The sequence below is a fragment of the Pygoscelis adeliae genome, unplaced genomic scaffold (assembly GCF_000699105.1).
Source record: "Pygoscelis adeliae isolate BGI_AS28 unplaced genomic scaffold, ASM69910v1 Scaffold77, whole genome shotgun sequence".
Classification (NCBI taxonomy): domain Eukaryota; kingdom Metazoa; phylum Chordata; class Aves; order Sphenisciformes; family Spheniscidae; genus Pygoscelis; species Pygoscelis adeliae.
In genome coordinates this window covers 2847586-2872617 of record NW_008825216.1, presented here as the reverse complement: position 1 = coordinate 2872617, position 25032 = coordinate 2847586, and the positions used below count along the sequence as shown (strand labels likewise).

At 39.6% G+C, this 25032-nt stretch overlaps 1 protein-coding gene across 1 annotated transcript; it reads left to right on the top strand.

Annotated features, from left to right (window-relative positions):
• The first annotated feature begins 358 nt into the window (after positions 1–358).
• Positions 359–21981, top strand: GGPS1 (geranylgeranyl diphosphate synthase 1). Its single transcript, XM_009329168.1, has 4 exons — positions 359–433; positions 4275–4367; positions 13606–13676; positions 17682–21981. The coding sequence occupies exons 2-4, from the start codon at positions 4301–4303 to the stop codon at positions 18441–18443; spliced, it is 900 nt and encodes a 299-aa protein (XP_009327443.1). The 5' UTR covers positions 359–433; positions 4275–4300; the 3' UTR covers positions 18444–21981.
• The last annotated feature ends 3051 nt before the right edge of the window (positions 21982–25032 follow it).

The window sequence follows — 25032 nt, the reverse complement described above, 5'->3', positions numbered from 1 at the left end:
TGAGCCCGGCTGCCGACAGCGCGGATCAGAAAATGGGGGTGGACGGCGGGTAGGGGGAGGGGGGAGTCCTCGGCTCTCGGTCTCGCTTTATCTAAAATGGCGCTGGTGAGGCTGGGCTGCTTGCCTTTGAGTTGTGGAAGCAGCCAGAGCGGCTCTGCCGCCTCCGTCGCGTTTACATCTCTTACGCTGAACTCCGAAAAATGAACTCTATTTCCTTTGGTTTGACTGTGGTGTTTTGGGCGGGGGTTAGGCATCTGCAAGCAGGGTAACGACTTCATGTTCTTTGTGAAACGTGAGTTTTACTCTGAGAAGCCATTCAGAAGTAGTCACGGTTTCTGCCGACTCGTTTTCTATCCTCAGGTTAGCCTGCAGCTTAAAAACCCTTCCTGCCTGTGTGCTGTCACAGCATGGTGCGACGACTTCGACAGCCCAGGTATTGTTGCCTGGCCTCTGTAGCGTTCATGCTCAATTATATCTGGAAATCCTATTAAAATCGAAGCACAATTCCAGCAACAGTATGTTCTTGCTGTTCCGGTGTTAGTGTTGAAATTGCAGCTATAGAAAGCTGCTTGTTTGCTTAGCTCCATCTTCGGGGAAGGTGTGTGACTATCCTTCCACCTGTGGGAAGTTGCCTGCCCTTAAGTTGAATACAGGGTTTTGTTCGGTGTCAGTCTAGGAGGGCTTGTAAAGAGGACTCTGCTAATTAGAATGAGAATGTGGACTAGGGTGACAAGTATCCTGTCCAAATTACATTTGGATTAAGAGCCTTGATAGCCTCTTTGAAACAATACACATTCACAACAGTTTCTGTGTATTCCTTCTGAAACAGATCTTCTCACTCCTACATCCCCCTATTTGGGGCTTTTTTTTTTTTCCCACTGGTTACAATGAAACCGGTGTCTTGGTGCACTAAGTTCTGTGATGGAGCTGATTTAAGAACTTTCTGGATGGTTCTTTTGCACTACAGCTCTCTGCCTCTTTTGTGTGGTTCTCTTGTTTTCTGTGTTTACTGTGATTGGAGCAACTGAGATGATGATGCTTTTTAAAATATCATCTGTATACTTAACCTGGGCTATTTCAGTGATCATATTCCCCTAATTTGGAGGAGGGGAAGAATATTCTGTAGAATGGAAGGGATGGGGCGAGAAGCTGTTCTACGAAGTTCCAAAGTGAAGATTTTTCTTGACATGTAACCTAGAATTAATGTTACTTGTATCCTCTCTAGAAAGCTCCTAGACACAGATCACAGCTTCAAGTATAGTTTTAGAGTAGTTCCAATTTATGAAAGCTCATGTCACCATCTTATTCTAGTGTCTCGTGTGTTTTCAAAGACATCATTAGAGAGAAGGTTTGTTGCAGTCTAAAAGATGGTTCTTAGGCCCTCTGTTGTGATTGCATGGCCTGTGCCCGTAACAGCTGTTCTGTATGCTTATGTGGGGATACTGAGAAATAACTGGGCAAATAAATTAGTCATGCATGAATTGAAATGCGGCAAGTCTGTGTACTGGTTTAAAAGGTAAAGTGGCCTTAACTGCTTTGATCTTTTGAATAAGCATACATGTAATCAGTTCTTGCACTTTCACTAACCAGAGGCTTTGCATTCCCTTTCATTTATTGTTTAACTCCTGGCAATTTTACTTTTTGTTAGGAGGTGCTAAGACAGATTTAGAGATCTTGTCTCTAAATGTCTTCATTGAGAAGACTTTCTGCAACAGTGTAACTTCTGTAGTAAATTGGTCAGTCACTAGGTAGGAAACCCTTAATATCAAGCATTTCCCAAGTGTGTCAAATGTGATAACTTTGTGCAAAGAGCAGTAAAATTACAAGTCTCATACGGTATTCTTGATTACAGGCCTTTACAAGCAACTTCATGTACATATTTCTTTATCAAGGGTCCCTTTCTCTGTATAAGTTTGGGGGAGGTTCTGCTTGCTGTTCTTGTTTTAGTGGGTGTATTAGATATGTAGCTGTCTGATGAATAATCAGACTGTTTCTCTTTTCCTTAGAGGAGGTTACCTATCGCTTTATTTAAAGGTAGCATAGCAGTCTAGAAAAGTTTAACTATAGTGATTTAAGCTAAGTTACCATCCACTCTTTGCCTGTTGGAGCTTTTTTGCCTCCCTTTTATTTAAAAAAAAAAAAATCTTGGCACTTGTGGGAGAAGTGCCTGACTAATTTTCTGCTGGTAAGCAGCATTTCAGGTGGACCTCTATTAGTTTTGTGCCAAAAGATGCAAAGATTTAGTTTAATGCTGTGTAATACTAGCAAATTTCAAGTTAGCTGGGGATTCTGAATGTTGTCTTAGTATCCTACAGACAGGCAAGAAACCTCCTAACTCCCTGAGGAGAGAGGAAGAACTTTAAGATTTGCTTTTAATCAGAAACTCTTACAGAGAAGCAATTCCAACTCTAACATCTCTTCCCAGCTCTGTTGGATAGCTAGGCACTTTCAATCTGTGTGGCTTTTTGACAAATAAGTCACAGGAGAGTTGTGAAGTTGGTAGTGTCTCCTTGTATCCATCTCTACCAGCTTCTTTCTGCTTAAAACATCTGGATGTGGACTGTGATAATCTTTTTGATTTCACTTCCTCACTGAAGTCCTTTGAGACTTATCCTTGATATGTAAGGGTACAGTCTGACAGCAGACTCTCAGTGGCAGTACTGTCTTAAAAGCAGTTCCTATCCCTTCAGTTATACCAACAAGCTGAAAACAAAATAGGGAGTTGAGGGTGTCAGATCCGATTTAGATTACTGTGTGGCCTGACCGCTAGTTGTGCTGGCACACCATGGGATATAGGATGGAAAGGCTGTACTGCCGAGAAACTATTCAAAGCTTTCCCAAAAGGTGCAGTCTTATGAGCATTTTGTTGGCAACGGTGTTTGCTTAAATAGCCTTTCTTGCCCCTGAAGTGCTAATACATTTAACTTACGCAGTGAAGCAAATAAAGGAATTGATCCAAACTTAAGCTTGGAAAATAGTTACTAATGCAGATCAGTTCCTAAGTTTGGACTACTACAAATACTTATGGGTGTGGAGAGTGGAAATGGGAGTAGACAGGAACTGATTGAGCTGTACTGAAAGGGAAAGGTCATGAATGTTGAGGAATACCAGTTTGTCGAGGTAGCTTAAGAGGAAGCAGTGATCTTAATGCTGACCTTTTGAGTTTTTGATGGGAAAGTATTGCTGGATTATTTTGAGCAAGTGTGGAACATTAGTTTATTCCACTCATGTTAAGCACTCCCCTTAATGTACCTATGTTAAAAATGCGTCAGTCCATACTTATAAATATTACTTTAAAATAGTTATTTTTATGGATAACTTACATAACTATTCAGTTGCTCCAGGGGCAAAAGTACATCCTTTCCAGGATGCTAGCTAAGTAGCTGAGAAATGATGCTGAAGTAGCATGAGGCTTTATGCTACTGCTGCAGTTCCTGTCTTAAAATGACATTAGAAGAATTGTTTTGAGCTGCTGCATCTGCAGTGCAGCAAGGAAGGCTAGAGGTGAAAGGACAGAAAATCTATTGTAGAAAACAGTCTGAAAAAAGTGCAGATACAGATGACCAAAGGTATGTCAACTGAAACATAATCAATAGAAAATTGTTGAGCTATGTAGGGAATGGATCCTAAAAGATTTATCATAAGAGTCTATGATGTATATAGTATATGGGAAAGTGTAAAGATGTCTGTATGCTTAAACAGAGGTAAGAAAATGGTATATTCCTGTTCTGCCTTCTAAAACAGGACTGAAGAATTCTATCAGAAGGCTGATAGAATAAATTCAACTTGTTTAGGTTGCTTTGTTGTAAGGTATATTTGCTGCTCTTGGGCATCTCCACATCCATCCTAGATGCTAGAAAGCATCTAGGGAGGTCTAATCAGATTAGTCATGTGAGAGTTTTGTATGTGGTGAGTGTCTTCTCTAAAGACTTGCAGTGGAGCTTCATTGTTGTGAATGCTGATGTTTTAAATACTTCTCTATCATCTAAGCCCTCTAATACATACAAAAGTCAGAGCAAACAAAGTCTAGGAGTTGGTTTAAACTATTCATGAATAATTAAAGAAAACTATTTAATACATATGCTTGTTTCTTTTCTAATTGACATCCAGAAAACTTATGTAGTGAAGGTAGTATTAACTGAAGGTGTTATGTTCAAAATTGGAGTATTTGCACCTAACCTTGAAGTCAGCTGACTTTTTATTAATTGTATGCATCTATTTTTTACTTCCCTAATTTTTGATGTAAATAGTGTTAATAACACTTTCTTTACCAGTGAACTACCTCTTATGAAATAAAGAAATGGATGGGATGGATGAAACATCTAAAAGAATCCTAGAGCCATACCAGTATTTACTTCAACTACCAGGCAAGTTTCTTTGTACTGTGTTGTTTTTAAATATCAAAATTGTTTTTATAGCAACTTTTGTCTCAGGAAATATGAGCCAAGAAGTTTATCCATTCTTGATTTGTGGATTTAAGAGTAATTAAAAGTAACACTTTTCAATGTTTTTTTTCTTCCTCTTGTAGAACCACCCTTTTTGGTGAGATTGGTACAATAGTTCTTGAGACTGTCTGCAGTGTAAGTAGTATTTCAGTTACTCTGTTTTCCATTCGGAGTAGCTGACTTGCTACTTTTTAAAACTGATAAGGGCAAGTACTGAAGACTTGATCCCGTACTTAAAGAACAGAACATCGTCAGCCCTGAGTTTATCTGCTTGTTGTACTGGACTCAGCGGGTTGTGGTTTGGTTTTGTTTTTTTTAAATAGCCTGTTTCTTTTGTGTAATTTCTTCTCCCTGTAGCTACCTTTCTTCTCCTTCTCTATGTGTAAAGCCAGGCGTTCTTATGGCCAATTTTGGCTGCCCCTGGATTGCTTCACTTGCCAGAGGATCAGCCAGTCCTTGTGTGGTATCAGGTCACTAGCAACACATTCGAATTAAGTTTTCAGTCTTGAACAGTACCTATTTTAGCAGAATTCAGGAGGCAGTTTGATAGAGAACTGCTGTATGGATATGCCTCTCAGAAGCCTCTTTGCTGACTAAACAGTCAGATTGTTTGCTGTGGCCTTTGCTTGTACACCTAAAGTGTAAGAAACACCATACAAGCTATGAAAGTGACTAACTTTGTAAAAATAGTGGCGGAACTACTTTGTCATTGGAACTATTGCATGATTGCCTTCTGTCCAGCTTATATTGCATACTGGTGGAGTTACGGAAGGTACAAAATACAGTAAATATTAAGGAGAATAATTCTGACCAAAATTACATCTGACTGGGATAGAAGACCTTCTGTTTAGACAAGTAGCATAATGAATCTTAGCCACAGTGCTAAGTGGCTTTTGCACTTCTGCAACAAGACCTGTGTATCAGCAGGGTAGGTCCTGTGGGTTCTAATACATTACATCTGTGTATAATGAATTTCATTATTAATCTCTACAAATATCCAGGATTGTCTTACCTACATTAGTGATTTCATTTGACTTGGCAGTTAGCACTACTTGAGTTGAAAAATAAGAAAAGGAAATAATTTGGTAGTAACATGCCTTTTTAATGCCAGAAAGTTTGTTTTCCATTTCCTCACAGTATATTCCATTTGTGTATGTTGAACTGGGTGGTGGTTTTGCTAGAGAACTACCTTAAGAATAAGTCTACAATATTCCAGAGAGCTTTCTAAGCTGGTCCTGAAGAAATTTACTTTCCTCCAATACCATCTTTAAGTGTCCTTTTTGTTCTGTTAGATTATGTCAGATAACTAGGGTATATTGTAACACCTCTGCATCTTCAGCTGCTGATTGTTTTTTAAGGTATTGTAAGTATCAGCAAAAAAGCTCAGCTTCCTAGTAGGAAACACAAAACAGACTAAAGTGCCAAAAAAAGCTTCCACAGGCAAAAGTTTGACTAGTAGCTCTTCAGTTAGCTTTCATTTTAAATGATGCATCTAGGATATACACTTAACCTTCCCACCTTGACTCCTGTGGCTAAATTCCTATACTTTGTGAGTTCAACCCTGATCACCCTATACTGCTGGCTTATATAATGTTATACTTACTGACAGTGCAAGCATTTTATCCTATCCTGCTAAAGCATCATAAATCTGTCCACTTTAACATGTTGATCTCTTGTTAATTTAGTTTACCTTTTGGAGGAGGTGAGAGACAACATACACTTGTCTCTATGCAGAAATGGTGGTGTGATTCAAAAGGGAAGACTTCTTTTAAACTAGGCAGGTAGAAGTGGTGTACCTGTGGAAAGCTTGTATGGAGTAACAGGTGAAGCAGTGAGAGTTCACAAACATATACCTGGATGTTTACTGTTTTTGAAACACTGTGGCTTTGCCCAAATTCAGATATGCCAAGTACAGATCAGGAGGAGCCAGTTACTTGTGTGAACCTTGGAATCCGTATGAGCACCAGTGCTTGGTGAGGGGGAGAAACTGGGCATATGCTAGCTGTTCATAATTAGGGTGGAGCCCAAATGAGATGCCTGAGCTAATCTAACAAGCTCTTGCTGAAAGAGGCAGTTTCATTCCATCATCTTTATGCTTCTGGCAATATTATCCTGCTTCTTAACTTGTGCTGGTTCTCAGCTTGCTAACCAAATGATTAGGTAGTATCAATCACCTAACCTGTTAAAAACTTGCCTGGTTAATCTTCTCTGTCTTGTTAGTGAGCTGGCACAAGAGTGAGGACAAGGAGCTGTTTCTGTGTTGGATCAGCTTGAGCTCTGAGGGGCTTTTGCACAAAGCTTGGCTGTCAAATATGTAAACTTAGGGCCCTACAGTAGTCCAGTTGTTTATCTTTTAAGACTAGTTGAAAAACAAACTCTCCAAATGGTTTAGTAACCTATGAGAATCTGAATTAATTTAGATACATATCATTTGTTTATATAAAAGGGATTGTGTAACAGTAATAAGGTTGTTTGGGAAAAAAAATAGGTGCCTGCTAATGTTGTCTGTAGTGTAAGAACAGAAATTTTTATAACTGTTAAGGACTAATCCTTCATTAATGAAATAGGACTTTTAATGGTAGCAGTTTGGGGGTCATACTTAAGCTTGTCTATTTCTTTAACTTCAATAGCACTAGGATGAAGAAACTACTAGGCTTAAGGGGTTTTTTTACTATGTTACTATTTTAACTGCTAGTATAGTAATTAATGGTTATTCCTTCACTAGCAGAATTTAGTGCTTGGGAGAACATACATTCTGAAACAGTAACTTTTCTTGTAAAGTCTCATTATGATAGAACATTGCCATACTAGTTTATAGCAGTGTTCCGCTTAATCTAGTATTTGGTCTCGTAAACAAAGTGCAATAAACAGGCTTAACTTTCACAAATTCCAACGTGGTTTGTCTCAAAAATGGCCTGATTCACACAGATGATGAATCTTTTATCTCCGCTTGGCTGAGTTAACAGCAGTAGCTGTTTTTGCAGCACTACAAGAGTATATGGAGTTTCAGTTGCAGTAAAACTGATATGGTCAACAGCTTGCTATTGAAAGGGGTAGATTCTGATCCCATTCATGATTGTGCATCTTCCCTTTCATGTGCATTGCTGTGGTCTTGGCTGCAGACTTTCTGGGCTTGTTTAGCAAGTTAAACAATCAAGACTGGCTTTTGTTTTTCAGCTTTTTCTGCTGAGTTGTTGAACTTGACCAGCTTGGTGAAGGAGTTAAGTACCACAGGGCATGATCCCTACCACTGGCACAACTACACTTGGCACATCAGAGGCCTCAACTTGGGCCAAGTTCCTGAGGGAGGCTGCAGCTCTCCAGATTCTGAGCTGCAGGGATGCCTGGGGGCGCCCACTGGGCCAGAAGGAAGTGATGTCCCTGCCCCTGAAAGGTGTGCAATGGTAGAAAATGTGTGTCACCAAGCAAAGGATTAGTGGAAGAGGGTCAGCAGGCTGCACAGCATCAGAAATAACAAAAAGAGCAAGACCCTGCAGGTTCAAGAGCCTGAAACCTCCAGGTATATTGAAGGAGGGGCAGGAACAGTCTGTGCATATCAGGTTGGGAAATGGATACTCCCACAATGGTGAAGGCTGGGAGCTGATGGCTTCTGGCACCAGGAGAAAGATTCCTGTTCCTTGAGCAGATGTGCAATTGCCAAGTAAGTTCAGTGCACCAGAAGAAGACGCATGGCTGGAAGCTCTGTATACAACAAAGCATCAGACCAACACCTGGTGGCAGCAGCAAGTGATGGTGGTGGGAAGACTGCCTCCTGTAGGGGACAGAGGCTTCCGTCTGAGCTGCTGTCTTACCGAGGTCTCCTGCTTTTGCGTAGCCCTGATCAGGGATGTTATGGAGGGACTGCCAAGGTGTGTTTCACCCTCAGACTACTTAACCCTGCAGCTCTTCCACCTGAGTACTAATGGATATGACAAGGGGATGCCTAGAGCTTATAAAGCATGATTATGTGGCTTTTGGAATGAGAGCTAAGGGCACAAGAAGCTGGGTGGCTTTTCTCCATGATCCTCAACCCCCTTCCCCTCACCATCAAGAGGAACAGACAGATCCTGCCTGTCAACAACTAGTTAGTTGCACAGGTGATATTTATAGCAGAGATTTGGGGTTTATGACCATGGGACTCCCTTTGTAGATCAAGGACTACCAGGAGGAGATAGCATCCACCTACCCAAGTCAGGGCAAAAGTGTCTGTGCCAACAGGCTGAGCAGCCTGGTGAGAAGGGACTTAAACTAGAAATTACAACAGAGGGGAATGACTACCCACAATTGAGTAAGGAAATAGTGAAGTTGCAAACAAAGGGTGTAGGCTGATGTGGACAAGAGACACCTTGTAATCAACAGAGCAGAGTTGAATGCAGCCCATCCCAGGTGTATGCACTCAAACAAGGATGTATGAACAGGACAATGTGATGGGGGAAGCTCTCACACCTTTTCTGGGAAATCTGCAAGACTGGGTGCCTCTCTGAAGTGCCCCTACACAAATGCATACAGCATGGGGAATAAACAGGAGGAATTAGGGGTCTGCATGCAGTTGCAGGGCTGCAGTTTTATTGGGGTATCTGATGTGGGATTGCTCGCACAGCTGGAGTGCTGCAATGGATGGATAAGGACTGCCTAGGAAGGCAGTCTGGGATAGCAAGGAGTGGGAGTTGCCTTTTATGTGAAAGCAGCTGAACTGCATGGAGCTCTGCCTTTAGTCAGATAAGCCTGTTGAGAGCTTATGGGTTAAGATTAGAGGGCAGATCAATAGGAGTGACACTATAGTGGGTCTTCACTACAGACCACCTGAGCAGGAAGAAGTAGATGAGGCTTTCGGACAGCTGGAAGATGCCTTATACTTACATGCCCTGGTCCTCATGAGAGGACCTCAGTATCTGGTAGAAGAAACAACACAGTGGGGCACAGGCAATCCAGGAGGTTTCTGGAATGTGTTGATGACCACTTGCTAACACAGGTGATCAAGGAGCTGATGAAGGAATGCATTATGCTGGACTTAGAAACAAGGAAGAATTGGTTAGGACATGAAGACTGGGGGCAGCCTTGGCTGCAGTGACCATGGGATGGTGGCATTCAGGATCCCAAGAGGAGGGAACAAGGCAAAAATTGGGATCACGACCCTGGACTAGTTAACCCTATTTTGAATAGAGGAGTTAAACTAGACAATTCTACAGTGACCTTAACCCATTGCAAGTGACTGCCCAGGTTTAAAAGCGTATGGGCCAGCTCTACTCTGTTTATCTTCCTGCAGTTCACTTAGGCTGGCTGTAGTGTTCTTGCAGCTGTGTGGGGAGGTCTGCTTGGGGAATTTATCCATTTAGCCCTAATCCATCAGGGGACAGAGCTAAACATGAAAGTGTACAATATAGCTGAGGTAATGTAGTAGCTTGTTTCCTCCAGAAGGGCAATGCCCCCTTCCCCTGGCTCTCAGCATCTGCTGCTTACCCTGTACTAACTCTGGCAGACCTGCTTCATAAGCTGACTCAGTACATAAAGCTGGCAGAAAGCTAACCTAGCAAAAAGCAGTGTTTTCTGCTGGGGTAATGAGTTGAATTAGCTCAGTGAGGCTCTAATGAGGGCTAGGTTAATAGTCCCTCTGCTCTTTCCCATGCTGTTCTAGCTCTTTTATGTATCTTCACTGTAAGTGGGGTGCTGCCCTAAGGGCATAGTTTGTGGTCACTTTAATGCAGAAAGAGTGAAGAAATACTAATCAAGAGCCTGTCCAGAGCTGGAGGTCTGTGGGTTTTGGGTCTGTACCCTGTCACAAGAACAATTGTGTATATAGAGAGTAAGTCAGGCTGATTTTTTTTTTTTTGAGAAGCATCTCATCTGTCTAAAGAGGTGGGAGGGATTGTCCTCAGTACAAAGTCTTTAATCTAACTTGATCTTTGTTTCAAGGATAAGGGTTTTACATTCTTACCTGTAGAAGGAATTTAATAAGAGTGAATCTATTATGTTCTGAATCTGTTATGTTCTCTCGTCTTTTCCACCCAGCATTACTAAGGAGAAAAGCTTTCCATAGTTGCTGTTTGATTTGGGTAATATTGGGATCTTAAGGAGATTAAACCGAATGCATTTAGCATAACTTTGATAAAAGCTTGGTGCAGTAATGTCTATTATCATAGTTCTATACAGTAGGTGGAGCTTCTAATTTTGGAAGTTAGACCTCTATTATTTGGTTTTAGAATAGCCTGCTTAGAATAATTAACAGAGCAGTGACATGTGACAGTGAAGAAACTGGGTAGTTCTGCCAGTGTTAAGTTTTACTCCTTTTAATTTTATCCTAGTGTCCCTGGAATTGTTGTCTTTTCTAGTTTGGGGAGAGGAGAGGTGTGGCAAGGAATGGAGGCTTCTGCATCTAGGCTTTTGAGACCAGTATTAGAGGGGTTTGGTCTTTTGCCATTATAACATGGCTGTAGGCATAAAACATGCATACAGAAAATTGCTGTGATACTACATAGACTGGGTAGGATTGACTTCAGAACAAGATAAAATAGCATTTATGTAGCCATAATGTTCCTTTAAAGGGGCTCACACAAGCACCTATCTGCACCTATCAAAGGAAAGGTGAATGTTTCACTATACAGATAGTGTTTTTTCCTTGAATAATCAGTGTCTTGACAGCCTTGCTAGTCAAGGTAGACAAGTCTAACAATTCAAATGCTGTCTCTACTAAGGAACTGAAGTGGCTAAATCCACTGTGCATGTTAATAATCCATTTAGAGTGAGTGCTAGTAGTTATGTTCCTCATGACGAAATAACACTTGTTGCTGAACATCTAGCATTCCATAAGCATATTTGCTAGGAAATGCATTCAGAAAAACAGAATTAGCTGTCGAATGTAAAAAAGTAGGTGTTGTCTGTATCAGTGTAACTTAGAAGTAAATAAACAGCTGTAGATAAGGTACACTTCTTTAGTGTGATGTTATCTGAGTAGTTTTCTTTAAGTATGTACCGAAATATTTGTTAATACTTAACTGGCAAGCCATATGGTTTGGCAGATGTTTGTAACAGTTATTCTCAATATTTTTGAGCAATCTTTTCTCCTCAGATAACTCATGCAATTATTTTAAAATATTGAACCTCTGATGCAGGGCACTTTGACCCTCTGTTGTGCAGTACTGGTGGTCACAAGTGTGTAGTGAGTGAGATGAAGGAAACAATCTGGCCAAAATCTGATCTAACCACATGGGAGAAAAGGGGGGAGGTCTGAGTGTCTGAAGTGTTTCAAATCCTTAGTATGTGCAGGAGATGTTGTCAGAAGCAGGTCTAACTTGTATTAGTGGTGGTACTTAGTTAATGTAAGAGGTTTTTAAACTCTTGGGCACTAATCTAATTTTGTATTTAAATTTGAGCTCTGGTTACCTGTGTTAAAATAGTGAACTTCTAAGTCAGCAAATTATTGATTTAAATAAACAGGTTTAAAAAAAAAAAATGTAGAACCAGATATGTACTTTCCTGATAGAGAGCAAGCCTGGCACGGGGAGCTTAAAATATCTATTTGGGAGACAAAACAATCCCTCCCTCTTGCAGAAAGCTATTAATGTTTAAAACTGAGCACAGAAAACAAATGGAGAACACAAGCCCATGATAGTGTATGTCCAGGTAAGAGTGCCCTTTCACACAGGACAGAGCCAGAGGACAAAGCTGTTGGGGGCAGGGGTGGAAAAGAAGCACCTCTTCATTAGTCTCTTCTAATGCAAACCAAAAGATGGTGGTGATGGGAAGCAGTGGAAATCTTTGAGAACTGAGGCAAAAATTGAAGCCCTTTGAGCCGGGGAGGAAGGTTATCACCCTTGCTGCAAAGCCCAAATCACAAAGCTATTGCTTACCTGGTGGTGACTTAATTAGAAAAGGAAAAATCCTGAGTCCAGTTTCTCCAGGGTATATCACTGCAAGTGAATCTACCCATTTCTATTATTCTGTTCTCTACGTGCTGGTCACACAGCAATAGAGAAGCCTTAGGGAGACATTCAAATGTTGAAATTTTTTCAGTGCTATGGGCAAGATGGCATCATCAACATGAGGACTGATATTGCAGGATTGTGAAGTTATGTGTCTCAGTAGATCTTAAGACAAGTAATATGGAACCCACTGTCTAGGTTGCACTGCTTTGAAGTTTATTTAAACTTTTTCTAAAGGCCTTGTTGATGTGAGCTACATATGCAGAGCTGTTTGTCTAAACCTGTCTTGCAGTTGTTCGAAGATCTTACAGCTGAGCTTCTCAAAGTTCAGAGCAGCATTGTCTCAGTGTGGGTAGGGAGTGACTTTCATATTGATCGTTAGTAGACACTGAATAAATATTTGTACATGACTCCTAGCAATTTATTAAAGAAAGCTGGCATCAATAATTTATAGTCACATAGGTTAACTTCTATTAAAACTAACTCTGTCATGTAAAATGTATCTGGATTGAATAGTAATGCTTATTTTAACACTAGACTTGGACTTTTGATCTTGTCTCTCATTCCTATGAAACAGGGTGACTGCTTGGCTCCACCAAACTAGATTTAGCCAAAGCAGAACAAATCCTGTTATTCATAGGTAGACTTCTCAGGTATAAGATGTCTGAATTCTTGAAAAGTTCTATTCTGTTCAGGGTGTTCTGTTCAGATTTTCGTTTAGAGTTAGTATGTCAAATGTCACCTTCCTGTTTTACAAATTGTCAGTAGCAAGTGAAGAGTACTGCAGGAGAAAGACCTAAAAATTGAGAGAAATAGATATTCAACAAATATCCATATCTTCAACTAATAATGAATCATAATTGAAACTTCTTAATCTGTTACATACACAAAATCAATGTGCCTGGCAAACTAGGGCTTACTTTCAGAAGTAGTAAGCTGATCTATACAGGTTACCAAAGTACTCAGGATCACTTACTAATTAAACTACCAAAACTAAATACAGTAACTGGTAAATATGTGCTTTGCATGTTACTGTGAAATGTTTAAAACTGATGTTGCTGATGGTTGTGATGTTTATACAATGACAAAACAATCTACACACTTTCTGCTTTCAAGTGATCACACTGATCATCAGCTTACTGGTCTCAAATCAGCTATAGTTGTTAAGACAAACTGTTGTCCCTAATAATGAACTTTATGTGATTTTTTTTTTATAAATGCCTATAATATTTTTATTGTAGGTAAGCAAGTGAGAACCAAACTGTCACAGGCCTTTAATCACTGGCTGAATGTTCCAGAAGATAAAATACAGGTACTGGCTAATTATTTTTAAAGGTTTGTTACCTTTCTTCCAAGACTACTGATAACAGATGATTCTCTTATATAGCATAAATGATCAGAAACCTTAAATGCACTAATTTCTGAATATATTAAAGTAAACTTTCAGGAAAACAACTTTAGTGCAAAGCTTTGACTGTGATGTAACACTAAAGAAATTACTTCCACAACTTGTCTTATGTAGAATAGTTACTGCTTTCCAAGCGTGCTCAACCTTTTAAGTTGTAGATAAGCAGCTACTATTGTTACCCACTTAACTCAGTTATTAACACTGAGTTTTCAATGACTTATGAAAGAAGCTGGACAGTTACATTGTAAACTACACAAATATAGTGGTTGAAAATAATCTTATGGTTTTGATACAAGAATATCAGAGGCAGCAGTTAAATCAACTTTATAAACCACTCCTTGTTCTGGACCTAAAACTGTGGTGGTCTTATCATACGGTCTAGAGTCCTTACTCCCTAATGAGAAGCATTAGACTAGGAATTCTCCTTTCCTTTTGCTTTTCTGTTGGCCAAATCTGTGCAAGATGTATGGCTGTGTAAACACTGTGGTTTGTCGAATGAAAAATTGTCCTCTTCGTTAGGCTACAGTTTTGCCAAACCGCATATCGAGGGTGCAAAAGATTCTCTGTATACAAGCCAATGTAAGGAATTAAAATAACCAATTATGTTTTTTGACTCTTACCCAGCTGGTCCCTAGTTAACTTCATTAATTGTAGGCAGAAGTACCTTTAGAGTTTGTGAAGGAGTCCTCTTTAGGGTGGCGTAAGAGTGACACTTTGTAGTCCTCAAGTAGCAAAATGGTGTAAGTGATTTAAACAATGAAGGAAGAGGTTGTATTCATCATCTAGTAACTCTTCTATTTTCCAACCTGTCTATAAAACTTTAGCCAGATTTATTCTGGCTTCCAGCTAGACACTTCTTACCCTTTGTGCTCAGCTACATATCCAAATAAAATATATAGTAACCTGTGTATTGTATGCATGGATTTAGTCTGATATCATAGATCAGAACTTCCAGAGGCTTCTTCCAGTTTGAATTATCTAGGACAACCTCCTGCTTAAAGCAGGGCTTGCTCCATAGCTACTTTAGGCTTCTGCGGCCCTTGCTGAGTTTTGAAAATCTGAGGATGTAGATTCTGCAGCCTCTCTGGGCCTGTCTTCCCATGCTGAACCCCTTCCATGGTAACAAACTCTTCCGTCCTGTCCAATTGAGATTTCTTATGCTGCAGTCTGACTGTTGCCTCTTGCCCTTTGGCTGAGCACCCGTGACAGTACCAGTCCATCTTCTCTCACGTACTATAGTAAACTAAAGCTGCAGTGCCTCTGTGTGAACAGAAGTTACCAGTTCTACCTGTCACTTTTAAACTGATGATCATGCAACCATTATTGAAAACTTAGGCCACTTGTTCTGGTTATCTATATGAAGAAAACTCATGCTTTAATATTTCCTTTACCACTTAAGCTGTTTGCGATGGAACTTTAATATTTTTATTCTTCAGGTCATTTGAGGACAAAAACAAGACGTCATCTTTTAATCTGCGCCTGCCACAATTATTACTGCTTTCGTGCATACTTTTACTAAATTTAATAACTTAAAGTTGTTGAGGTCTGCAGGACCACCTCTAGTCATCTTTTTGACATCTCTCATAATCTTCTTAAGACATCTCAGTTGTCTAGCAGCCCGATTCCCTTCCAGCTATTTGTATTTCTTTTATTAAAAATCTGAACTCTGGCACTCCTTATAGGACACTTTTTTACCTTAGATCACTTAGCTTCATGTAGTTTATTTAGATGAGTACAGTTGAGGATACTGTTCATTGGTAGTTGATTTTACTATTGGCTGCCACCATTTCACTTTTTTCTCAGCCAAGTGGTCTTCCCCCCTACTTAGTGCATCTCTAGTACTCATCTGATGCTGCACTGAGACACTTCAGCTTGTTGAATTAGACAACACTGGATTTGTCAGATGAACTTTCTTCTTAGAAGGCACCGAAATGGCCTAGTACAGGGCCAAGCAAATTTTAAAGCTGTTGCAGGTAAGGAGGTAGAAATCTGTGTGTTGGAGTGATAGTGCAACAGCCACTGACTCGGTAGGCTTAGGTTGTAAGAAAGCATAACACTCTGTACTGGTTCTTCAGCTTTCATTATAAAGAGCAGTCTTTTCATTTCCTCAGGCTACTTCCTGATGTGTTCTAAAATAAGCTGCTTCTGCTGTCTGAACTTTTTGCTCCTTACTTTCAACTTTGAAGCATTTTTGACACTGTCTTAATTTCACAAGAACTAATTCAAACACGCAGTCATGAAGCACTATTTCAATTAAACCTTAAATGTCTAGAAGCTGCAAAAGTTCATGAAACTGACAGTGATATGAAATAGGTTAGCAAGAAGAGAAATGCTAGAATAGGCTTATCCAAGGAATTTGCAGAATACAGGGAAACTTTCCTGGTTGTACTGAGAATGAGAATGACATAATGGACTAAAAATATTCAGAAAAATAGGTATGCAAAGCTGCTTTCAGTGAGTACTCTATCCTCTGATTTAAAGTCAATGGGCAACAACATATCTTTGCAGGTCAAAGTAGGGCTCACTTCTAACTGGTAGATGAGTCATTAGTGCTTAAGTAGGTTGTTCTTGCAGTCATATCTTAGACAAACAATTAGATTGCTGGGGTTTGGGTCTCAACAGCCAAAGAATTACCAACAAAGAAAAACTGAATTACTGCAGACAGATATCTAATACACATACTAATACCACAAAGCGTGGGGAAAGAAAGATGAACTCTCCACTTATCAAACAAGGTTTGAGACAAATGTGTTAATGGGTGATACCTGACACTCTCACGAACTGACAGTGGTCACTGAACACTAGGTGACTTGCTGCTCAAGAAAATGCTTGCAGCGAAGTCCCTCTTTTTCCTGCAGCACCCACCAAATAGGACCATACTAGGTACTTGCCACTATTTAATGGTATAGTATTTTTTAGAAGCAGTTGTTTTGATGAATGTTGACTGAGTGCAGTGTTTGTAGCTAGCAAGTGTAATTGGTTCATTAGCTTTAAAATCATATCTTAATCAGATGTGTTCTGCACTGAGTTTATACAGTGCGCAGTTTTACATGCTTAAATTTATTTCCACTTAAGCAGGTGCTGAATGTTCTTTGCATAGCAGCTGTGCAATAAAAACAGTATATAGTGTTAAAACTCTTCATTTCTTGTTGAATCGTCCTGCTTTGGAATTGTTAAGGTTCACTTTTAGTCAAATGTAGTCAGCTACAAGCTTGATGTTCTGAACAGTTTATTGCATACCTCAGGTGGTGTATGATATTGGTCTACCTAGTAACTAGTAGTAAGTGTGTAGGAAACTTCTCAAATGAAGTTATAGCTGTTGCCTTCCTGCCAAGAATTTTCCAAATGATGTTTCAGAGAGAATAGTCTGTCCTTTAAGAGCTCAGTACTGAAAATAACTACACAAAGCGTGGGGAAAGAAAGATGAACTCTCCACTTATCAAACAAGGTTTGAGACAAATGTGTTAATGGGTGATACCTGACACTCTCATGAACTGACTTTAGGAGATCTCAGGTTAGTGAATCTAACCTTGTCACAGTATTATGTTGCTTTTCTTTTCCTCTATTCATGTTTCTAATAACAGTTACTGCATGACTCCTAGGCAATGGCATGTTTTAAAACTGTAGCAACAATGAGGCGCATACAAGTGGAAACAATTCAGGGAGGAAGTTCATTTTGAATCTGAAAACATTACACAAAAGACAGACAACATGATCCAGGATTTACAGCAAACTGGCTGATGAAGAGAATCATAAATCTGTATTAATAGTAAAAGCAAGTGGTCTAAAGGGGAACCTCAGTGATAGAGAATGTCATTCTTTAAAACCTTATCCATTTTAAATAAGGTCTTGCAAAACTGGAGGTTAAATTACAGTGGGAGACTTAATAATTTTCTCTTCTTGTAATAGGTTATCATCGAAGTGACAGAGATGTTGCACAATGCAAGCCTACTTGTGGATGATATTGAAGATAACTCAAAGCTACGACGGGGCTTTCCAGTGGCACACAGTATCTATGGTATTCCATCTGTAATCAACTGTGCTAATTATGTGTATTTCCTTGGCTTAGAGAAGGTTTTAACCCTTGATCATCCAGATGCTGTTAAAGTTTTTACCCGTCAACTTCTGGAACTCCATAAAGGTCAAGGCTTGGATATTTACTGGAGGGATACTTACACGTGTCCTACAGAAGCTGAATATAAAGCTATGGTACTGCAAAAGACAGGTGGTCTCTTTGGATTAGCTGTAGGCCTCATGCAGCTGTTCTCAAATTATAAAAAAGACTTAAAGCCACTTCTTAACACGCTTGGCCTCTTCTTCCAGATAAGAGATGACTATGCCAACTTGCACTCCAAAGAATATAGTGAAAACAAGAGTTTTTGTGAAGACTTAACTGAGGGCAAGTTCTCATTCCCAACCATTCATGCAATTTGGTCAAGACCTGAAAGTACTCAGGTGCAAAACATTTTACGTCAAAGGACAGAGAACATAGATATAAAAAAATACTGTGTACATTACCTTGAAAATGTGGGTTCCTTTGAGTACACTCGGAATACATTGAAAGAGCTTGAATCTGAAGCCTATAAACAAATTGAATCACTTGGGGGAAACCCTGAGCTTGTAGCACTAGTTGAACAGCTGAGCAAAATGTTCAAAGAAACTGAAAATTAAAAATTTAACTCCTGGGAGTGAATTAAAACTCTTTTGAAAATGGGAAAACAACCAGACTATCTGAGAGGTGTGATAATCAGTCTCACTTAAAACTTTCTCTTGTAGCCACATTACAAAAATTACTGTTAAAAACAATTTGTCACTGAGTATTGAAATATATACCCTATTATCTATACAGTCTTAACTGTAACTGCTTGCAGATGGTTTTGTTAAAACAGATGTACTAGAACTGAAACAAGTTTTGAATCTAAATGTGATCATCTTTACACAATCATCAGCATTATTTCAGGCCTAGAGCTCTCATATCTTTAACCAGGTTACTGTAGGTTTCTGGCTGACATTGTGTTAAATCAGATTGACTTCAGTGTATTGTGCATTCTCAAACAATGCTCTAATAAACCAAAATGTACAATGTTAAAGAACAAAAGAAGATACTTGCAACCACAATGCACATAAAACTGTTGTGTGATATTTCCAAGTTAGACTTGTGGAGATCAGATGGATCAGCTTACTAAGTTCTAAAGTGAATATCCTATCCAGCTTCTGGGGATATTTTCAGGGGAATGTGAATTATGAATGATAGTATTTCATATGCAAATAAGACTAATGTTTAGTCTGAAATTGTAGCTTTATAAAGATTTCTGAGTACCTTAGAGGAAAGATTCCATTGCATCGGCAAAGCATAAATTTGCTGCTGATTCCAGCTCTGCAGTGAATAATTTTGATTGCCTGGTTTTAGATTTTTAAACTGTCAAATATTTTGTAGCCAGGGACTTAAATCTATGCATTAGAGCTCATACATGTGACTGTAAATAGCACCATGGTAAGCTGCTACTAGAAATGGAATGGGATTCACACCAGGTAACTTCAGGACACCGTAATTGGTGCAGGTCTCTTTAATCTCTGCTTATAATTGAGAGGGGCTTCTCCAGGAGTTGATTCATAATTCATACTGCATTCCTGTTCTGAATTGCTATCTGGAGGCATGTTATAGGACTCTCCAAACAGACAAGTCTGTAATTTTTTGCTAAAACAAAGCACAGCATCTTGTTCTACAAGCTATAATACCACTTCAGTTCTGTTAATTGCTTAAGTAGTGCTTTAAAATCATGTACACAGGCATACTGAAGTAGAACTGAAACTGAGAGCTAGATTAAGGGGGGAGGGCTGATAAGTGACAAAACCTTCTGCTCATCTGTATATAAATATATATAAAGGTGAACAAAACATAAGCAGAGATGTTTGTTCTTGGCTGGGCTGGCTTTAATCGGGTTCACTTTCCTTAGTCTTCACAGCTGCATAAAGCTTTGCTTTGATGTAGGGAGGTCATGGTTTGGATCAAAGGTGTAGGACTGGTGCTATCAATGGTGGTGTTAGCTCAAGCATACTTTCAAAAGAAACGGCCAGAGGTACTTGGCTTCTGACAACTGAAGGATAGTTTTATGCAGGTGTTCATTGACTGTACCTGGAAAGCAGGAAGAGTCATGGTCTCAACCCACTGAGAAAACTAACTGAAGAAGGTTGCTGTAATGTCTTCCCTGGGCAGCCTTAAGGTTCTTTTGACAGTGATCAAGCATGAAAAAATTCAGGATGACTGCTTTCAGTCAGAGATTATGTAGTTATGGATGATAGCCTGTCCCTTTTATCTGCACGCTGAGGAGGAATCTTTGCTCTGTGATTAGGCACAGAGTAATAGCCTTTTCACTGAATGGACCTGGTCGCCAGGACTGAATAGCTGAAAGTTGGTGAAAGGTGTCTTTTTTTAATGTTAATGATAGTGAATTGTAATTCCTTTTTTATAACTTGCAGTGCTTAGTAGTAAGCCTGTACATTTTTAATGTTTTATGAGAAAATACTATCTGCAACAAAGTACAATGTTTTTGTGCCATGTCTTGGGAGCTTCTAAGCATTGTTGCAGCTAATGTTGAATGGGGGAGAGCACTGGAAAAACTATTGTTGTCAGGAGAATCTCCTAGTCTTACTGTAAAAGATATCCTTGTGCCTATTAGGATATTGTAACTAATGTATGCAATGCAAAGTGCACTTAGTGCCATTTCATGTCTGCTCAGTTGCTGGATGTAAACAGTTTTGTGGAATCAAACTTTCCTAATGAGGTAGCTTTTCTTATTTTTATATAAAACTTCTCTACCATCTGACACTTCTGCTATGTCATCACTTCTTTGGTTCATTCTGGCAACTCACCCCAGTATTTATTCTAATACTATATCTTGTAGAACATGCCTCCATTAACTTAGGAGAAAGTACATTGGAAGTTTTCCAGCTGCAGGCTCTTCAAACCACAAATGGTTAAGAAGGGAAAAGGTATCCCAGGAAAAGAAAGCTGGACCAACAAGAAACCATACAGCTCTGTCTTGCTATTCTGCCTTCAAGGCTTTTGATACCAGTATTCAAAGCATATCCTGAAGGTGTATCTTAAAAGGCCCACAAGCAGGGTATCATTGCTCTTCACTTTGGTTAGGATGAACTGGGGCCTCTGAGGGTTTTTCTTGATGTATTCAGGAGTTGGAAGAGGCTGGGATCTTTCCCCTTCATCTGTTAAGCAGGTAGAGCATCTTTAAGTATTAAGTGTCAGCAGTGATGATGCTCCATAGTCAAGGTAGATTTTATATTTGGTGCCATAAGATGCGAGTGCGCACCTTCATCAGTGTTCTCCAATATTGGCTCTGGTACAATCTCCTGGTGTTAAGCCATGCTAGGAAAATCACTTCCTTAAAGCAGCATGAGAGTTCTTGTGGCTGCAGAATTAGTTTAGTTGTATAAGCGCTGCTCTCTGTTGCTATGCCTCCCACAACATGGGGAGTAGGGTTTTTCCTCATCTTCACAAGAGATGCATTGCTGTGGAATGGAAATCTGAGTTGCAAGTGGAAATGCCCACGGGGAAGTAAAGGGGATGCTGGTTTCAATGTCAGTCCCTTTGAGCCAGAACTGTTCCCCTTGCCTTCCTACCATTGCCAGCAAGTTCCACTTTGATCAGGTTACCAGTGCATTTCTTGGGGGTGTTAGCTCTTGCAGTGTGTATAAAGGGAAATGCATTTATGCATTTTTTATTTTTATGCATATTTATAATGCAAAGTCTCCAGCATTTCCCCCCTACCTCAATCTGTTTTCTGATTGTGTGCTTGCTTGGATGTAAATGAATGCTGTCACCTGTCTTTGAGTGGCCAGCCATTGGATGGGACATCTGTCTGCTCCTTCAAAGGCTGATGTTATCCCCATCAGTTATAGTGAAAATTGCCTAATTTCAGGACCTTCCTGAGGAGGTAGCTTGTTTTCCACCTCTCCCTTTGAGCTCAGGCTGTTCAGGTACCCAGTAAGAGCAACTTTGTATGTATTGGCCAGTTGTTGATACAAACAGCCTAAAAATGTTCATGGCAGCGGGAAAGTAGCTGTTGGTGCTTCTTTATGCCTTCAACTTTATGGTTGATTTTGCTAATTATGAAATATCTAAATGCCTCCATGTGCTCTGGAAATTTCCTATACTAGTGGCTTCTTTCCCCAGTTATTGTTAAAATGCGAACATGGTATAAAAACATGGGATTTGTGTGGGGGTTTTTTTCCACCTTCTTATATAAAACTGGTTTGAACTCTAATGTGTCTTTAGCAGTGAATTGGGCCAGTCTTTTATACATGTGCAAGAGCTATATAGGTGTCTATTGCTCTTCTTTGTTCTGTCTTAATCTTACCATTTTACATTTCAGGTTTGATATTTACTGTGTTCCTTGTATTATTTGCTCAGTACTTTCATTGTAATTCTTTTCTGTTCTCGGCTATATTTCTATTCTGCTACTAATACCATAGCACGCACAATACCATCAAACTCATTTTTGATCCTGGACAAACAAAATAGTCTGGGTCTGCTTTTGAAATGTTAAATCTTGGCTCATCGTATGCCTTCGCAAAAGTAATCCAAGATTTTCTGCAATCTTGAAATGCCAGAAACTTCTTCCGAGAAACTAAAGCCTGTAACATATTTTATATTGCCATAAATTATTTTTGTCCCATATAGCTTGAGCTCCTTTCCCTCTACTACCCGTTTGCTTTCAACACCTATTTTGCTTTGGTGGTAATGCTCATTAGGCCTTTCTGTGAAACAACTTAACTCAGTAGCCCTGGGGGAGAGAAGTTAATTTTTGTTTGGGTTAATGAATTGTCCCACTCAGCAAGAGCCTGATGAATGTCAGAGCTGGCAGGTGGACAGAGGCAACAGCAGAGCCAGGGAAAGGATTTGAGAGAATAAGAAAACCCATTTTAGGCTCCTGCGGCTGCCCCATGTAGTTCCACCTTGTTTTACAGCATCTCCTTCACTTTGTTAGGAAAGGCTCAAGAGTGTGGTTAGTTTCCCTGAGCTTCCCTTCTTGCTTTCCAAATAGAATGTAAGAGATGTTAAAGTTTAAAATTATTTATTCTGATTGTTATTTATATAACTTGCATATATCATCTTAAGGTTTTGATTAAAGGTACAGATAAAACAAAGAGTACATTGTTTCATTACTGTATGTTTCCCTGGCTTCAAGAATAGAAAAATTGTTTAAGAAAAATAATCTGCTATGTGCCTACTTGAGTTGATCGTTACCTCACATTAACACCCTTCCTGAATAACTTTTATCATAGCTGAGCACCAGTATTCACCTCTTCTGCAGCATTTTTTTTAAATTACTTTAGCAGGCACCTTTGTGAGGTGTGGCTAGGAATAATCCATGATTCATTAATTCACTTTCATTCAAGCGTATTATCTGTAAAATTTATAGTAAACATGCAGGTTACACCACATGAATCCCGAGAGCGTTCCTCACCTCTGTGCCCTGTGGAACAAATAAGTTCTCAACTCGTTGGAAAGGCATTTACTGAGCATCTCGGTTTGCTATAGTGTAGAGAACCGTGGGAGATACCCCAAGAAGGCCTAACGTGGTGCTTCCAGGGAGAGCACTGCAAAACCTGACATGAATTTGCGTGGAAGACTAACTCTGATGTAAAGGGAAATCACAGACAGTTTTCTGCTTTGGAACTCCAAAACAATCCATGACAATACTCTGCTCTGTTGGTATATGAATTACATGCTGTCAGTAAGCAGTTGCATCTTGTCTTGATCACAGTAGGTTATTTTCACTCTCTTTGTAATGTTTCAGTTGTTATTTCTGGAGCATATGGTATAAGTTATGTAATCACTCAGTAAAGTAATTATTGAAGTCTGTGAAAAGGAAAAATGGCAAACGCATACATTTTTGGTTATGCTGTTTTGAAATACACATAAAACCTGGCCTGTTCTCTTGCTGTAATCTAGTATATGTTATTCTGCAGCAAAGGGAGGTGTAACAACTTTTCACCAACCTAAGTTAGTAAAATCAGGCTGACACCAAAGCCATGTGAACAAATTAAAAGGGAAAAAAAACCCACAAAGTTCTTCAAAAATAGAATTTCAGATAATTGCAGAGTTAATACATGGAACTAACTCCTACAGTTTTTCTGTGGCTTTAACTGAAGAACTTACTGCTACTTACGCTCTCTTCTTTTTGGGGGTGGGATGTGGTGTACAGGTCAAAGTAAAAACCGTACGGAGGAATTGTCATTGCTGTTCCCAGAAATGTAAAACCTGTGCTATAAACCTAATCTCTTATATTTTTTACACCAACCAAAACGAATGTCCAGTAAATTCTGAAGTTAAATCCTTTTTCGCTTAGGTGCTTATAAAATGCAGAAGTTGCAATTCTAGGTAATGAGGTGAAAATGTGAAATTGGCCTAGTTGTTTTATTGGCGTTGGGGCTGTCCTGTTTCTTGTTGAGTACATTGGATGAACTATAGCTGTTTGTTGATTACAGTGCTAAAAAACAAGAAGTGCAAAGAAATGGAAAGAATAAACAGTAAGTTATGCTATTCTCATTTTAGAAATACTAAATACATAAATTCAACAACACGCATGTAGATTCTGGGAATGGCTGAATTACCTATCAAATGTGCTGCTGGGGTGAGAAAGACAGTGAAAAGTATTTTCTTGTTTTCAACACCTTTCCTGACACACAGTACAGTCAAAGTGGAGCACGCTCCCAGGTTTGTACTCAGGAACAGTGAATGAGTCAGAGAAGGGAGAAAGAGGGCTTACTGCCATTGTTTCTGCTGTCGTACTTGTACCGCTATCTGTGTAGCTTCAGCATCATTCAAAACTGGAACAGATCGTTCAAAGGGTGCCCTCTGCGGGAGATGAATGGGCTCAGGAACCCAGATGAGACAGCAACACCACCAAATATGTAGAAGGATGACTAGGGTATCTGGTTTTTGCAAAGACATGAGCTGGCCTAAGAAAACACATTACCTTTGGCCAAGGAAGACTCTAAGGCAAAGGCACAGAGATCTTCTTCACTGGCATGCCCCTCTGGGGAGCAGCTGCTTTATGCCAGGCAGCAAAGCGCCTTCTCAAAGCCTGGTGCTTGAAGATGCATACCATCAGCGTGCCAAAGAATTTGTGTTATCCAGATTACTTTGATTGGAATATACTAGTGTTACCAAATACCTGTACTTGATTTCTGTAATCAATATCGCAGAATCAGAGCAAAGAGTGGTAATATGCTGCCT